Source organism: Lineus longissimus, chromosome 1 (genome assembly GCF_910592395.1).
Source record: "Lineus longissimus chromosome 1, tnLinLong1.2, whole genome shotgun sequence".
Taxonomy (NCBI): Eukaryota; Metazoa; Nemertea; class Pilidiophora; order Heteronemertea; family Lineidae; genus Lineus; species Lineus longissimus.
The window spans coordinates 6,892,083-6,909,202 of record NC_088308.1 but is presented as its reverse complement, the minus strand read 5'-3'; the positions used below and the strand labels follow the sequence as shown (position 1 = coordinate 6,909,202).

Sequence of the window (17,120 nt, the reverse complement as noted above, 5' to 3'; positions counted from 1 at the left end):
CGCGACTCTGCAGTTATATGCCATGGGAGAACATGGTGAAAACAACCCAGCTTGGATTAAGACGTCCGACAAGCCAATTGAGTAATTTTCTCATTTTTCAGTGTATACATCCTCCAAGACAGCTTGGTCTTGCGGGACAGTGATTGTGGAAGTTAATGATGTAACCTATCAGTTCAATGAAAGTACAAACATGACTCTGCAGTTATATGCCATGGGAGAACATGGTGAAAACAACCCAGCTTGGATTCAGAGGTCCGACAAGCCAATTGAGTTATTTTCTCATTTTTCAGTGTACACATCCTTAAAGACAGCTTGGTCTTGTGGGACAGTGATTGTGGAAGTTGATTGCCCACATCCTGTCAGTTCAGTGCTGAATGTGCATCTCTGAAGTTTCATGCCGAAAAAGAACTGGGTCAAACTTACCCAACTCGGATTCAGAGGGCAATCCAGTTGGGTACATGTATTTACTTGTTTTTCTATATCATATCCAATCCTCCAGGACAGCTTGGTCGCCGAGGGACAGCGATTGTGGAAGTTGATTGTCTGCATCCTATCAGTTCAGTGGAAGGACAAGCGTGGCTCTGCAGTTATATGCCAAGAGAGAACTAGGTGAAAATGACCCCATTTGGAATCTGAAGTCAGACAAGTTGGGTGTTTTCTTTTTTGTTTCACCTATGATGGACCAGGACAGCTTGGTTTTTGAGGGGACACCGATTGTCCAAAACGGAAGTTGGTTGATTGCATGGGTCAGTTGTCCTTGGTTGTGAATGGTTTCTGCATACAAGCTTAATTTGTCCTTTCGGCTGTCTATCAGAAATCCATCCCAGCATAAGTAACATTGTGTGTACCATCACCATGATGATCATATCACACCTGCATAAATTTTTATTCGAGACAGTTTTGTTCTGGATGAATGTAATGCACATCTCGAGTGATTGTGCATTTTAGAAATAATCCATGCTTGGTATAAACGACAGTTAAAGCTACATGCAAAGAATCAAGAGGTTGATCAAACTCCAAGGCGAGGGTGATACAGGGTGTCCCATTGGGAGGTCAGGGATTACCAGAATTTGGATTTACTGCAGACAAAATCCGTTGGCATTCCTTATACAGTGGAACCTCCCCTAGCGGACACCTCTCTATTAAGGACAACCTCTCTATGAAGGACACTAGTTTAGTCCCAAAGCGGTTGTTTCCATTCATTTTGATCTCTCTAATCAGGACACCTCTCTTTTAAGGACAGCACTTGTCAGTCCCGAGGGTGTCCTTAATAGAGAGGTTCTACTGTACTTATAATTCATCGTGCACAACCAGGATTGGTTTCCGAGGCCAATGTGACCAATCACTGGTGTGTTCTGCTTCCTCGGAAAAATGCCACTATGGTGGTTTTACTATTGTAATCCATACTCCACCTTTCCTCCCTCATTATATGTTAGCTGCTAGGTATCCTAGCACATCTCCATCTATGCTATGGGCCGACTGGGAGAGGAAAACCTCGATTTTTTGGATGAAGAAAAACAACAACGTATTGGTACGGAGAACAAGCTTTTTTCTCAACAGGAGTTACGTACATGTACAAAATCCTGATTACAGTCAATGGGGTATTCCCTTTTTGGGTGATCTGAACAAAGACTAGCAAATGCTTTTACTATTCCAATGCAGGTTTGTACCAACTCTTTTGGTACAAAACTAAAGTAAAAGCATTTACTACTTTTTACTCATATTAAGAACAGCTCAGTCAGAATGGCTATTCATTTCAGATTCGACTTGGGCTTGACAGCGCTGTATTATACATATTTTCAAATAATTTTCTTTTTGGCAGCCATAAAATTTGAAAAATGAAAATTAAGGGGCACAAACATTACAGTAGCATGGTGTTTGAAACAACTTCATCAGATGCATATCAACTTTGAAATGAAGAGGATAACTACGTTGAGGACTCTATGCACGGAATGCGGCTGCTAATCAAGATATTGTACATCTACACAAACTTACTGTCAATTTTATTGTATACCCAGCGTATTGCCTAACACTTCAGTAGAAATGGGTTTTCTAGAATGAAACAGAATACAACATCTATTGACTCATTCTAGATAACTAATGCAAAAAATTCTGCCAACTCAAATACATTTGCTAGCTTGTCACACGAAGTGAAAACAAGAAACTGACCAGTCATCAGCATAGGAAAAACTTTGGCCAGAGTTTTAATTGAAGGGTGCACTGTTTAACAACTTATTTCACAGGAATTTCAGCTGGAACCAACTGACCACAGCCACTGTAGTTAAAAGGTAAATGGTTTAAAATACAAAAGAAACCAGGCCCTCCTACATTTCATTCCAACGTTTGAGGGGTATAATAAATGTGTCATCTTTTTTCTCTCTCAATGATAAGCACATGTTATATTGGTAAACAAATAACTTTGATCGCTGAGAACACTGTCTACATGAACACAGAGCCTTGCACCTTTTCCTTGAACATCTAAATCTCATGAAACTTTGCACCTTTTCATTGAACATCATAACCTATCACCTTAGAGACCACCCTCCCCACCCCTGGCATAAAATCTGTCCAATCATTTAAAATCAACACTTCAAACGAATGAAGAATTTTAAAGCTGACAGCATACAAGGCAAACCCAATCAGAATATACTTTAAATTTGTCCATACTTTCGATAGATTTCCTGACAGTGATGTGTCGAAATGAGTAAAACTGTATTTGCCTTTCTTCCCTTTCAAATCTTAAACAACCACTTTGGCCATTAAAAGACATGGTGAATCTTACAAAAAAATTGACAACAAATCGATGATAAATTCAATATATGCATGCCAGTGTTGCAGGCAACACTACAAACATTGCTTCAGTGGAATGATAACCAACATCAGAAATCCAGAAATGAGCCGAACATCGCTCAATCCATATTAAAAGTGAGCCAAACACTGCTCAATTTGTATTACAAGTGAGCCGAACAAAGCTTGCCTTTGTTCTGCAAAGGGATCATCTCAAAGTTAATCGATTCTATGAAATGACAAGGTTTTCAGCTGGGAAGGGGGTTAGCCACTTCTCCGACAAACTTTGTCACTTCTTTCCTCTGTTATCATCCAAAAGTCCAAACATAAAGAACACCAAATTGTCAGTGTCCTCACTCAAACCAATTATTTTCAGAGAGATAAAAATTTTCATCTCTCATGGCATCAAGCAATTTGAGATGATCCCTATAACATACTGTAACATGACAATATTAGATATTCTGATATTTTATTAAGATACAAGTACAAGTAGTTTGTGCTCCAGAGCTCAAAACAATGCAAAAAAAAATGTACAAATGGACTTTCGGATCACAAGGGGTTTGCAGTATCAACAACGTTTGTCCAAGTTCATCAATCAAAAGGAAACTTTCCAAAGATATAAAAGATGCACATCGAATTACAACATACATAAATATTCACCTTTTTTAAACAAAAAGTATAAACATCACTGAAGTGCAAGAAGCCAATTTTTGATAACCAACAAAGAAAACTGGTGAATTATATAAGGTATTCCCATCAACACATAATCATTTAAGCGCTATTTGAAAGGTCGTCAATTTTTAAAGACTGATGGAAATTGTTAACCTTTAAGTTTTCGTCAACGCCTGCATCAAGTTTGGCAGAAAAAGACCCGCATAAAATCTAGGATACCAAAATGAGATTTTCCACTATAGGCCTTTTCAGCAGAAAAAGTCAACGGCCTTTCGGCCACTGTGAGAAACCTACATGGCAGAATTATTCAAAGTTTGGTTTAAAAGGATCCAGACAGTTTCTTGGACAAGCTACCAAATCTAAAGGTGTGGCAAGTAAAAAGCATCTTTTTCCTACAAGTGAAAAATCTACTTATTTCCCTAGGATCCCCGCTGCTGTGCTTACACTGGGTATACAATATAACCCCCACCCCACACACAAACACACGATTAGGCTCAGATGCACAATGACCCTTCCATTATGTCCAGGCAGGGAATTGTGTGTTCATTCAGTTTTATTACACCAGTCAACAGGTTAGGGGCAGAATAACCGAGTTTAGCAAGAATTTATGATGTTTTATGAACATTTTTTTATTTTAGAGAAGCATCTGGCTTGTGATTGGAAGGTCACAGGTTCACGGCTCAGTCAGTGTTACTCAGTACTTCTGACTGGCCCGAGATGGCCAAGCTCGGCTGTTTTTACATTGCACAGAAAAGTTTCTGGGTTTGGCTGGGGAATGAATTAGACTTGTATCATATAAAGTGCCCCACAACGATTCATATGCACACTTGGCCACGACAGATTGAGGGTCCCAAAGGAAATTTAGGCAAAATTACACTTTTTTAAAAGGCATATTTTGAACTGCCAATGTTACCTGAGGCTGTCATCTAAATTGTTTGATGTATCTTGTGACCCTTATAAAAACAAAAAGTATTTACCGATCTACCTTCATACAGAATGAAGCATTTGGAGAAGGATGTTCATCAAGCAAACAAGAATATCTTAACCTGCCTGAGCAAACCCCTCTCGCTTCTGTATAAACAAAGGAAACCGTCAAGAAATTGTTACGTAAAACGAGGGAACGGAGCACAAGTTAATATTACAGCAGCACATTGGAAATAACGATGTCTATGAACATAAAAAAAATTAGAGTCAACATAAGTTGGAGCACAATTTTATGCACCAGAACCCAAGTTCAACCCAAAATTTCTCGGTCATAAAGGCTACATTGAAAACGTTCAACCTCAGACATTATAAAAAAAAGTTTTTGCATTTTGATCAGTGCTAACTTACATTCACATCTTTGAACACTTCCCAAGTGACAAGTTTTCAGAGGAATTACCTTCAGAATCAACAGTTTCCAATTATAATACCCCACGTGATTACTCTATAAAGCGTGTTCCATTTCTTGTAGGTTCTGTCACACAAAGAAGGGTCTGATTGTAAGAATGACAGGCTGAGTAAATCAAATGACCCTTCAAGTTGTATAAAACAGTCTTTTGCAGTTGTTTTTGCCTTCCTCACATGGCATACTTATTGGTCCATTCTTTAGCCATCGATTTATATTTAGTTCGGTCAGTCTTGTACATTCTGGCTATTTCTGGCACGAGTGGGTCATCGGGATTTGGATCACACAGCAAAGAACATATGGACAACAGCACTGAAAGGATAAGAAAAAAACATTAGTCTGAAGTATCTATTTTTACAAACAAATGACATTGACAAGACATTTATCTCCCCATGATAGGTTTACCGATTTTTCAGTTTATACCTCGATCTGATATTCCTTTACGACAGACGTCCTGTGAGCAGTAGTCCAGAGTGAGTCGAAGAGAGCAACCATGCACATTTCGGATTTCAGAATCACTGGTTTCTTCACTTGAAAATGCATTAGATTAAGATTACTGTTAACCTGGAAATATTTGTGCGCCTTTTATTAAAATGGATGCATTTACAGATAATCGCGAAAATATATCGATGGGTGCTAGATAGAAAATCTAAATTTTAACTGAAATTATTGTCCTGGAGTTGTCAAAAAAGCTTAACTGAAAGCTCCAAGAAGATATGAAATTACACAAAACCACAAAGTTTAGCCACAAATATTTCTCAGCTTTCAGTACTTTTTTGGCTTTGTTCCAACAGAACAGGCCCAGTTGACAATTTCAAAACAATCGCACAATCCAAATAGGTCAGGAATTGTGCATGAACAAAATACTTACAAGTTAATCTGAATAAGCCTGAACTTGACTCAGTCAGTCAACTATAACAATCAACATGATCAAAGTACAGGACAACAGTACAGTGTACATCTGAATCATTTTCATTTTAATTGGGCCACTCACTGGTTGTTGTGTTGGCATCAATAGACTGATCCAGAAAGCCAATCCCATGTAATAGGATCCACACCACACACAACATGCATCGGTATTCTGCACACAGAATCATAACATCCTGGATAACCATGGCCAATTAGTTCACACCAAATATCCTACTCCCCCCTGGATAGTTCATTAACTGGAGGGGCAATAGGTTTTGCAATCCATCCATTAGAACTGCAACAGTCAGGCCAGCTATTTCAGCTGATATTGGGGAAGAAATTAGCTCTTTCTCGCATTGGTCCAGTAGAGGATGTGTCAAGAGCCAACGAAAGAAACAAGGGCTACCGGAGGCTGAGCTGACCAGGGGTATAATTTTCAAAATAAATAAGAAAATACCTTATTCAGGTTGGACTAGTGTATTATCAACGGAAAGAGTTTACCTGCAGACATGTACAGACAGACTTCAGTGTGAAGAAGAAAATGTTTGAGCTAGATGACCATACATGTATATGGATTTTGAAATGAAGTGCCTTTCAAAATGTCTTCTCGTCACCACATGGTCATACTTCTTATTCAATGCACAATAAATAAACCGTTTAATGTTACAAATAATTAAATATTAAGCTAATGATTAGCAATAAGAAGTGAGAAAGCAAGTTTAGATACATTGTTGTTATTTTAAAAGACATTGAGGTCTCAGAAAATATTTTCGTGAATTTGGTCAGCCAACGATTTGAAGCTCCATACATTACATGACAAACCTTTGCTGTGTTTAGACGGGGAAAAAGTATCGCAAGCCAAATCTCAGATGTTGACCTACTTGTGTGAGCATGTACTGGTACATAGGCCCAACTTGTTATTGGTTGGTGCCCAAAGTTGCCTCGCCAACAAAAACACAAACTGGGATAAATCTAATTTTTCGGATGGTCGAAGATTTTCTCATCAACAATTCCTCCAAAATGAAACACTGGGAAGCTTGGTTTCTACAGGAATGTTTCTGGATTAGGCTGGGGAATGAAAGTGCTTTAAATATTGCAGTTAATACAAACCTGAGAACCAACTCATAAACAAGTCTCGCCTGGTTTGAAAAGATTTACCTCACTACATTGAACCTCTCTATTGAGGACACCCTTGGGACTGACAAATGCTGTCCTAATTGAGAGGTGTTCTGACTACAGAGGTCAAAGTGAATGGAAAAGATTGATTTGGGACCAAATGCACCATCCTTGATAGAGAGGGTGTCCTTAGCAGGGAGGTGTCTGCTGAGGGAGGTTCCTTTCACCATTGTATATGAAGATTCACATTCTTGACTGACTGAAACGCATAGCACAAGTGCCAGAAATAATAATACAGGGCGTGGGCTGAATCCAAGAAGTGGCATGACAACATTTTGGGAGCAAAGTAAATGTTGATCAGGATATAAAAGTAAGGTGCTTTAAGACAAATTCCCACCAAAATAGTTGCGTTGATTCATTAAGAGCATTTTTACTCTGCCACCAAAATGCTGACACGAAAGACAGCTTTTTGAAATTGGCCCAGGGCTGAATAGTGGAAAAAGAAAGTAAATTGGTGATTCAAACAAAACAAAATAATTGTCTCTTCAGGATAGGCAAAATATCCATTCATCGTCAATGAAAACAGACGACAGTCTATGTTTGTTAAGACAGAGATAATGTCTGCATGTTTTTTGCGAGAAGCAGTTAACGAATAACACTGTTTATTATAAGCCATGAAATAACAAAACTAGAAATACAAGTGAATCAATTTCTTTAGGCCAGGCATATTTTATGTTGGATTGAACAGAATCGCCACATATCAAAAACCTGAATGAGGAAAAAATAAAATTCAGCATAACCACTTTCACTAGTTTATTTCCTGCTGCGCATTTTACAAGGCAAAGAAACTTTTCTCCCAGTCAATCATCAATGATGGACGTAAGACTCGGCAGTTCCCCAACACTACAGAGTGGCCCTGAAATCTCCCTTGCACAATAGAATTCTATTGTGCTTCCATTGTGTTAGGGAAAAATTCTCTGGGCCACCCTGTAGATGCAAAAATCTGTAATCCAACAAATGAAATAAGTGTGGCCCAAGGATAAAATGAAAGAACCACACTGAAGTATGACAATCTATTACGACAATGTAGGACACAGGATGTCAATGAGGTACATCTCATGTCTCAAGTGGCCGTGTCCCTTTCCCTTCAACAAAACAAGTACACACATTCCCATCAATGTGAATGTAGCAAGATACATACCGGTACATATTATCACTGATTACCCATTAAAACTACAATGTGAGCCTTTTGGTATGGGCAGATATCAAAGAAATAAGGACAGCAGCACACAGGAAAATAAAGCTGTCAAGGAAAATATATCAATCGTAAGAGGAACAAGATCTTCATCTGGCTTAAAATTATGCAAGGCCCAGGGGTAATCTTTTGACTTTTATATTTCTATGATGTTCACCAGAATTAACCAGATTACAGTACTGGATGATGAGGAAGTTTGCATGTTCTGAGGGTTTTTATCACGCAGACAAGTTTGGTCGAAAGATTGTCAAATTTACTGTTTTGGTTTTAATTGGAAAGCGACCCCTCAAATTCATTTCATCATCATATAAAACAGTCTTATGCACTTCTTCAGTTTTCAGTTTTCTTCACATTGCGTATTTTCTGGTCCATTCTTCAGCGGAACTTTTGTATCTAACTCTGTCTGACTTGTATATTCTGGCTATATCCGGCACGAGTGGGTCATCGGGATTTGGATCACACAGCAATGAACATATGGACAACAGCACTGAAAGGAAAAGTAGTGAAACTGACATGGTGTGGGGACTCTGGCAAGTGACAATCAAAATCTGAAAATTAAAATCATGGACTATTGGTCATTATGAAGTCTGAAATCTAACAGCAGTGTGAACTTTCCCTGTAAGAGATCATTTTTAAATGACACATTGTACACAGAATGATTTATGACAACGCATCATGCATATTTTGGATCTTGGAATCACTGTGTTAAGATCAAACATACAGTTTTTATGGGGAAAAAGGATTATCAAACCACACAAACTGAATTTAAAGAATTAGATTTTAGAAGGTTTTTCATGAAGAGAAAGTCCACCTGCCAATGATATGTATTAAATAAAAATTAGAAACGGTAGTAGGCTAGGACCAAGTAAAAAAAAAAACACTTTTGATTTTGAACAACTCACAATTTTTTGTGGACCAAATTTCTGCCACAATCAAAACCTTTTGTTTCCAGGTTATGAGACCAAGGAAAGTGGGAGGAAAAAGTATTGATCTTCAGAACATGTGGCAGAAATTAGGCAACTGTCAAATTCATGGGAGATATCAAAAGTACACGATCCTTTAGCAACACCTATTTAGTTGCAGCAAATTTGAAGAGTACAGTGCCAATGGATAATATCCTGGCTATGTGCTAATGAAATTTAAATGACTAGGCCATACTTTTATCAACTCTATTATCAATTTTATTAATAGTTACAGATGAGATATTAGCTGAAATTACTTACATGCAATAGTCCAGAAATAGTCGGGAGACAGCGTTGAAAATCCAAACATCACCAACAGCAACCCTTGCGATGTTTTTAAAAATATCAGTTTCTCTGCCTTTGAGTTGAATCACTGACCTTGGCAAGATGATTTAAGCAATGCTACTTTTGAAAGACTTTATTGTGCAGTGCTTTCCCTGGCTTTTGATTCGCATGTTTTGGCCCAACTGGCATTTTTCTCAGGGATGAGATTGCCGAATAGGACACACAGGTATTTTCACATTTTCATCGACTTTTTAAAGCACCCATTTAGGTAACATGACTCCACGCGCGGCCATTATTTTACCGATACATATAGTAACAGGACTATATTTCATAAATCTACAAGCATGAGGCAGCTATTCTGCCAATAGCAGAAAAAGAACTTATGTGCTGAAATAAGTTCTACTTTAGAGCAAAAGTTGTGCTGCAGGGTAAAATAATGGCGGGGAATTTCTACATCAACTGTCGTTGATTTTATAGCCGACACCAAGAGAATGAGTGGAAGTAGAATTTGAGTTAAGTACAGTAAGAGTTATCTGCATGAAAGAACAAACAAAAAACAAAACGCAAATAATGGGACAGAACAAGTGATTTATTATTCCAACAAAAGAGTCTATCTGTGTAATAACAGACATGCATGTATACAGAATTAATCATTCAAGTCTTTTAACCAAGAACACACAACCAGACTGATAGTGATACCAATTCCACACCCAGTGGAACAGAAGCCGGCCCTCATGGCTGACGTTGAGACACAATGACCATGATGTCTCCGACGTGACCCATGATCTTGCGCGAAATCTTTTGGTAGGCGAACTTGACTATTTTTCTCATAGTCAATAGTCATATTTGTAGTCATAGTCATTATTACATGTACCCATGTCTCGTGGCATATATCATGGCACCTTTCCCGATTGTGTGTTCATCTCAAATACTTGAAAAAGCTGGAAAGAGCGTTATAGTGAAATTACACTTTAATAGTCTAGCTTGGTCGTAAAAAAAGCTTTCATTAATCAATTAATAATATCAATGCTAATGGATTGAAAAGGTTATCTGGCAAGAAAGCATTTGAACACCCTGGCTTTTCCTAATACTAAATACAGATAAAGCAACAAAAACAATGTGGAAAATTCATACAATTTACTTTCTCGATATTAAAAGTGAGTCATGAATTCGTTTTCAGACTCAAGTATCAATACCTAACTATCTTAATGACTATAAATCATTTCAAATTTTCTTTGTTTTGTCTAGATACAACTGTTACATGCTTAGCTGCACACTGCAGTCATTTTCTGCTCGTGAATATGAACTAAAGCATAATCCCTGACTGGCTGATGATGTTTTGAAAAGGTCAACTTGAATTTAGTGACAAAGTTCTATACTTTAGTTCATTTTGTCACGATGAAACACTTTCGTTTGATCTCGCAGTCTTTCTTAGACAGCATATTTATTCGTCCAATCCTTAGCCATTGTAACATATTTCCCTCTGTCTATCTTGTAGAGTCGTGCTATTTCCGGCACAAGTGGGTCATCAGGATTTGGATCGCACAGCAATGAACATATGGACAACAGCACTGAAAGAAGAAGAAAAATATTTGAGAGGTGATTCTCAGGACTGCATTAGCAGGGGGAGCGGACCAGCTAGATTAATGTTCACCTCGTAAAACGATATCCCACTTTGTTATGATGTTCTGCTTAGTAAACTGTGATAGTAAGGCCCAACTATGTTAGACTGGAATCCCAAACTAACTACAATTGTCAGTTCTAGTTTCCAACAAACCAAAACTTTTCAGGTACAATCCAAGTATGTCTGTGCTGACCAAAACTTAAGATAAATCATTACTAGAGGACTTGGTGACTAGTTTTCTTTAATTCAATCACAAGTATCAGGACTGAGAAGCGCATCATTTTTTTAAAACTCTTCGGTGTAGGTGTGTTGATCTACAAGCAAAACAAAGAAACATGCAAGAATTGCACTTCCACATACCTTTCTTCGGGGACTGATGTAAAACGACGTCTGAAATTTGCCGAAATCACGCGAAAATCTTGCCCCGCAATTTGCTAACATTCATGGGTGAAGGTTCAAATTTACACAAATGAGATTTTCTGAAAGATGACAATATCCAAACTACACCAATTGTTAGCAAGGATTATGTTGCTCATACTATGTTACTGCTACAGTGATTCCGAGATCCAAATTATACATGGTTGCTCACACTCACAGGCCGGGGAATCTTACCAATCTACATGTACACGTATATTTATATGCACTGAACACATTATGGTGCTGCCAAGAAATGAACATGTATGACTCAGAAGCGGAAGTCCGAAATGAAAAACCAAAGTATAGAATTACTGATTGCACAACCCCTGACGAAACACAACAGTCTTGAAACCACAACATATTGAGGCAATATCAAGTGAATTGAGATGATTTCACAAGTATGATTGGATAAATCTACCTAATCCGCTCAAGTGATCATACTTGTGAAACTGAAAGGTCTTGTATCAAATCATTAATCTGCATGCAATTCTTTACAACGATAGATTGTCACTGTGCAATTCAACAACAAAAGTTTACTGAAACTAGGGAAAGTCAGAGTTGGAAGAGAACTGGTCGAATGAACCATAGACGTATATTGGCTGATACAATCGGATTTACGCCATATATATGTCGATGCAAGGATATCAGAAATACTGCGTAGATGAAAGTACGTGGAAATGTACATTTGAGCTCGGAAAAACGCTACGACTATGTGCAAATTTAATAAAAAGTGAACATGTATCTACAGAATCTACCAAATTAATGTATTCTTCATGTAGCTGTACAGTGTTTATATGCACAAAATTCGAAATAGTCATATTTGGACATTATTGACAAGAAAATCGCAAAGCCGGCATCTTCCACCGTCAATATTATTGTCACGTGCAGTAATCAATCTCCTCACCAGAGAGTCGTTCTTTACCAAAGTCTTTCACCCCTGACACCAATATATGAGGAGGTGACCGATAACGATTTGGATTAGATAAAAACAAAAATTACATCAAATTTCTCAATAGGGTCATTCCATTGGTGATTGATAATATTCTTTTGTTATTTCAGAAAGATAAGAAAATAAATCTTGATGTTTTACACTTACAGCCCAACAAAGAGACAAGGGAAAAAGCCAGCAACAGATTTTTGCTTCACTCAATCTCAATGATCATTACAATTTTGCTTCAGCAATAAATCACACATTCGAGTGCCCGATCCAAAAGGAAACACGAAAACAACTTACCTTTTGATATTGTTAATGCTGGGGACCATTGTGATCGTAAAATATCTAAGCAAATACTTCCGTTGCTGTTGATATTTGGGTGGTATATTTTTGTTGTGAAGGCCACCTGAAATACAAAGACAAAAGATATGAATTGAACAGAAACTGACCAGGAGTGAGTAAAAAGTTTTTCAAAAAAGAAAGTACAAATTTTTTTTTGAAGGCAGCCTGAAATCTGAATAGTGGGCCTTGGTGTGGGACACATCATTTAAGACAGCTACAACAGCGATTAAAATGAGATTCATCCTATTTTCCATTACAACCATCCAGCAACAAAGGCCTCCGAGAAGATTCCTTCAACCTGTCCAACTTCAACAACCAAGTCCTCAATTACCTAATCTGCAATACAACCAATCCACAAACGTTGAAGCTGGCATTATGCGAAACAGATTTTCTTTATAAATGAAACGATACAAACCTTTGGTGGTTTAAAAGGATAATCCGTGGGAAAGTGAATTGTTAAGAAAAATACTCCACCCTGATACGGACTATCTGGGGGACCCATAATTGTAGCTTGCCAATGAAATACTGGAAAGAAAAACGGAAGTGCATTAACAAATTACGAGTAGAATTATAGAAGTACAAACTAAAAATGTAGAAGTGATATTTATCTTTCTTATTTGTCAAGTCACCCCTCACACAGAAAGAGATCGAGCCGAGGCCCACAATGAGGGAACTTTTCATTGTATTGGGGAGATCAGTGGCAGAGTGATTTGAGCGCCGGGCTCATAATGACTAATGAGGAGGTCAAGAGCTCGACTCTCAGATTATTCACCAGTTTTGTCATTGTGGTCTTGAGCAAGGCACTTAACCCTGCTTGCTTCTCGCCAAACGTTAACGCCAGTCCTGAGCTTAGAGGCTAAGTGCTGAATACATGTGATAGTGATACTATTGTTGTGTTCAATATCATTGTTTGTAAAGGCCCAAAACAACAGTGATTTTGTTCCGGATTCTGACAAAATTGACATTTGACAGCCTGGAAAGAACTAACTTACAATCGTCTCCAACTGGACCTGCTGAACATTGTGCTGGGGGATCTCTCCCAAGGTCCTGTAATTCCTGGAAAACCAAATGAGATAATGAACAACTGTACACAAACTGTCAACATTATCATTTAAGAATAAGATATGGACAAGTTACCGATTTATGTTCTTGAATACGACCCTTATTGACTTATTAAGAAGTTGGCCCTGAAGTGGCGACCGTGTACATTTATATACTACTACACCTTAAACCTTAACAGTAACAGAGGAAATTTACCTGACGATGTCAAACAAGTTTTTTAGGGTACTGACCGGACCAGTCATTGTGTTTCATATGGAACAACAGGTATAGGTAGGTCAGCGAGAGGCTTTATAGTAACTTTATGGCTGTCCGAGGTAGATTTATCTTGGCTAAGGCCTTTGCCCTTGCACGCGATTGTTTGTTTTGGTTCCAATATTGTATTCGTCGAAAAGGTCCATCGCATCTTCGTGCAGTGTGCGTGTGTGACCGAGAGGCCCTTCACACACTGCAGTGCACAGTCAGCCTTGATAGTGCATTGATGCACGGTACTGCCTACTGGATCACTGTCAATCATTCATAACCAAAACACAACACAAAAATAAAGCGGTTTCAACTGGTTGCCTCAAAATGGTCATTTTACTCCATCATAAAATACCTCAATATAACGATCTGACCATATCAAAAAGGCAAAGGAGGGGGTTGAATGGACATGGGTGGTTTTCCTTTCGCTGACATCATCCGGGTTCGACGAGTCACGAGCATTTCATGAAGATCGGTGAAAATAATGTAGACTTCCTCGATATCAAACGGCAAAATCGGGTCCAAAATACCACTCAAAATCATGAAGGCCCGGCTCATTACCTTATTTATTCTTTTGAGTGCCATTACAAGCTGTGGTGTGTGTGTATTTTATAAAGATATTCACAAAATTTCGATTCCAATCGAGCAGTTCAATGCGTCTTTCCCAACAAACCCTTTTATAAAAATGGCGGATATGGTTGGCCGGACTATTTTCTCAAAGAATGAGGCAGTACTGCCACCATGTACTGCCACGAGTAAAATAGTGCTAGTCAAGTCGGATGAATAAATAAATGAATAGAAAACAGCCCCTGAACATGCTGAATTACCAACGCATATGTGATAATTTCCAGGCAGAATTGATAGATAAATTTCACAGCAATTCTTACGCAAAATTGATGAAGCGCAACTCGTCACCCTTACGTCTACGAAATACAACATCGCAGTGTTTCCCGGGGGAGTTTCCCGTTTCGTAATATAAAACGATATAAAAAGCGAGCGAGGGGGGGGGGGGGGGTAGCCGATTGAGATCCTTTTTAAAACAGAGAAACCAACGAATTCTTCAAGATATCTGACTCCGCCCAGGGCCCCAGCTGTGGATCAGTGGGAGTGAGGGCCCCAGTGTTCCCATTATCCCAGTGTTCCTCAACAGTAAACGCCAAACCGATTGATACGTTTCTCTCTGTATTCGAAACAAACATTGTAAGGTCCTTGAATTATATTTTGGGTGAATAAGGCCTATACTGACTCCCGGGGGGGGGGGGGGGGCAGGCCATGCTTGATTTTGCCGCCGAAATCAGATATTCTTGGAAACGTGACTCGATGCGCATGGATATTGGTGATGTCAGTCAGAGGTATTTCATTTAGATGGATCATTCTCTGATTCACTACATAAAAATTGTTACATGGACGTCACGGTAAATTTTTGGGTTTTCCCTAATACAAAAATAGTTTCTATTAGATGCATGAGATAGTATACTAGCCAGTAAATAAAATGAAAAGAAATGAAAATGAAAAGAAAAGAAATGAAGTGAAAATAAATCTTTAGTGAATTATGTGTAGGCCTATATCAGGCAAGAATAAAAAAAGATTAAGCGGGGCCGACTGCACTAAATAAAAATTGTTACATGGACGTCACGGTAAATTTTTGGGTTTTTCCTAATACAAAAATAGTTTCTCTTAGATGCCTGAGATAGTATACCACCAAGTAAATAAAAAAGAAAACAAAAGAAAATGAAAACAAAAGAAAATGAAAATGAAGTGAAAATAAATCTTTAGTGAATTATGTGTAGGCCTATATGAGGCAAGAATAAAAACGATTAAGCGGCCGACTGCACATTATGGCCATTATGTTAGGGTGAGGAACGAGGTCTGTCCACTGCGTCCGGAGTGTACCCAGTATTGCGAAAGACGATCAGGATGACGAAATGGACTGCATAGGAGTCTATAATGCTGTCTTTTTTAAAAGACCATGGCAATAGGCAGCACATCCCGAGAAAATCAGGGGTCAAATGTTCGCTTCTCTGGCCTTGCACACGCACAGGGCCGGAGAAGCGATTTCCTCAGGATGAGGCAGCACTAACTGATAGGCCAACCCGCACATTGGAACTCTCAGTCTATCCATTTCCAAGGTTCCTATATCTGCAAATCTGGGTACCGGGTTGGTGACTCAAAGTGGTGTACTCGTGTCGCGTATCTTGAAAGCCGTGACGTGACGGCTCCTGCTCGCGTTTACAGCCTCTGACTGCAGTTGCCTTCCACTTTGTACCCTCCTTGCCCGAATTGGAAACAATCTCACACTGTTTCAAACAATAAATGAACATATTTGATTGTAATGAATGAAGCTTTTTTGAATCGAGTTAAATTTCATGAGAAACAGACTGTCGAACCTTCCTGCGGTTTTTCCCCGCGCAAATCAGATCGCTATCCAAGCGGAGAGGACATGTGTGCGGGTAATGGATGTGACAATCGCGTCTATACACAGCGGCACAGCAAAGTCGATTAGCGAAAATATATGTAACTTTGGGTCAGGTATGGATGTGGACGGGTGTTTGGATGGAATCTTTGAGGGTGACAGGTAGTTCAACATCTAAAATGGTGAGACGGCCACTGGCCGAGTACTTGGGCACTTTGTAGTTACTTTCAATGGTATTAAAGAACTGATCAAAGGCAGAGTCACAATCAGCCAGCATTGAAGACAGTTTTACGATAACGGAGCTATCCTTGCTGAAGAATGCGGAATCACAACCAGCAATGTCTTAATTTTTTAGAGAATTATATTGCATAATGTCACAACCAAACATTTGCTACTGGGACAGTTTTACAGAGTAACTAACCTTACGATAATGGCGCTACCCATTCTGACGAATGTGGAGGCACAACCAGGGATATCTTAAGCCAAGCTGTATTAATAGCATAATGTCACAACCAAATATTTAATACTGAGACACTTTTTCAGACCTTATGATAACGGAGCTATCCACGCTGAAGAATGCGAAGTCACAACCAGCAATGTCCTATTTGGGCGAAAATTGAATATCCCAGCAGTCCATTGAAAAGAAATTCATTTGCAGTGATTTAAGCAGGGAGATGTACGTTCTTATATGGCTCATCTATGTAGATAATTGTCA

At 38.7% G+C, this 17,120-nt stretch overlaps 1 protein-coding gene across 3 annotated transcripts; it reads right to left on the bottom strand.

Annotated features, from left to right (window-relative positions):
* Positions 1 to 1,532: 1,532 nt before the first annotated feature.
* LOC135487173 (ubiquitin-conjugating enzyme E2-17 kDa) lies at positions 1,533 to 14,709 on the bottom strand. 3 transcript variants are annotated; one of them, XM_064770654.1, is made up of 5 exons: positions 14,554 to 14,709; positions 13,683 to 13,746; positions 13,106 to 13,215; positions 12,649 to 12,754; positions 1,533 to 5,158 (listed from the first exon to the last, which is right to left on the bottom strand). In XM_064770654.1, the coding sequence occupies exons 1-5, from the start codon at positions 14,575 to 14,577 to the stop codon at positions 5,019 to 5,021; spliced, it is 444 nt and encodes a 147-aa protein (XP_064626724.1). In that variant the 5' UTR covers positions 14,578 to 14,709; the 3' UTR covers positions 1,533 to 5,018. The 3 variants fall into 3 exon arrangements, with proteins under 3 accessions (XP_064626724.1, XP_064626741.1, XP_064626733.1); XM_064770671.1 differs by lacking the exon at positions 1,533 to 5,158 and adding an exon at positions 5,166 to 8,613; XM_064770663.1 differs by lacking the exon at positions 1,533 to 5,158 and adding an exon at positions 9,942 to 10,944.
* Between the last annotated feature and the right edge of the window lie 2,411 nt (positions 14,710 to 17,120).

Excerpts from the sequence above, each read along its gene's own strand:
- LOC135487173 (XM_064770654.1), bottom strand. The coding sequence starts at position 14,577 with ATGGCACTCAAAAGAATAAATAAG. Across the intron at positions 13,747-14,553 it reads CACTCAAAAGAATAAATAAG|GAATTACAGGACCTTGGGAG; the intron begins GTAATGAGCCGG and ends TTGGTTTTCCAG. Across the intron at positions 13,216-13,682 it reads AGGTCCAGTTGGAGACGATT|TATTTCATTGGCAAGCTACA; the intron begins GTAAGTTAGTTC and ends TTTTCTTTCCAG.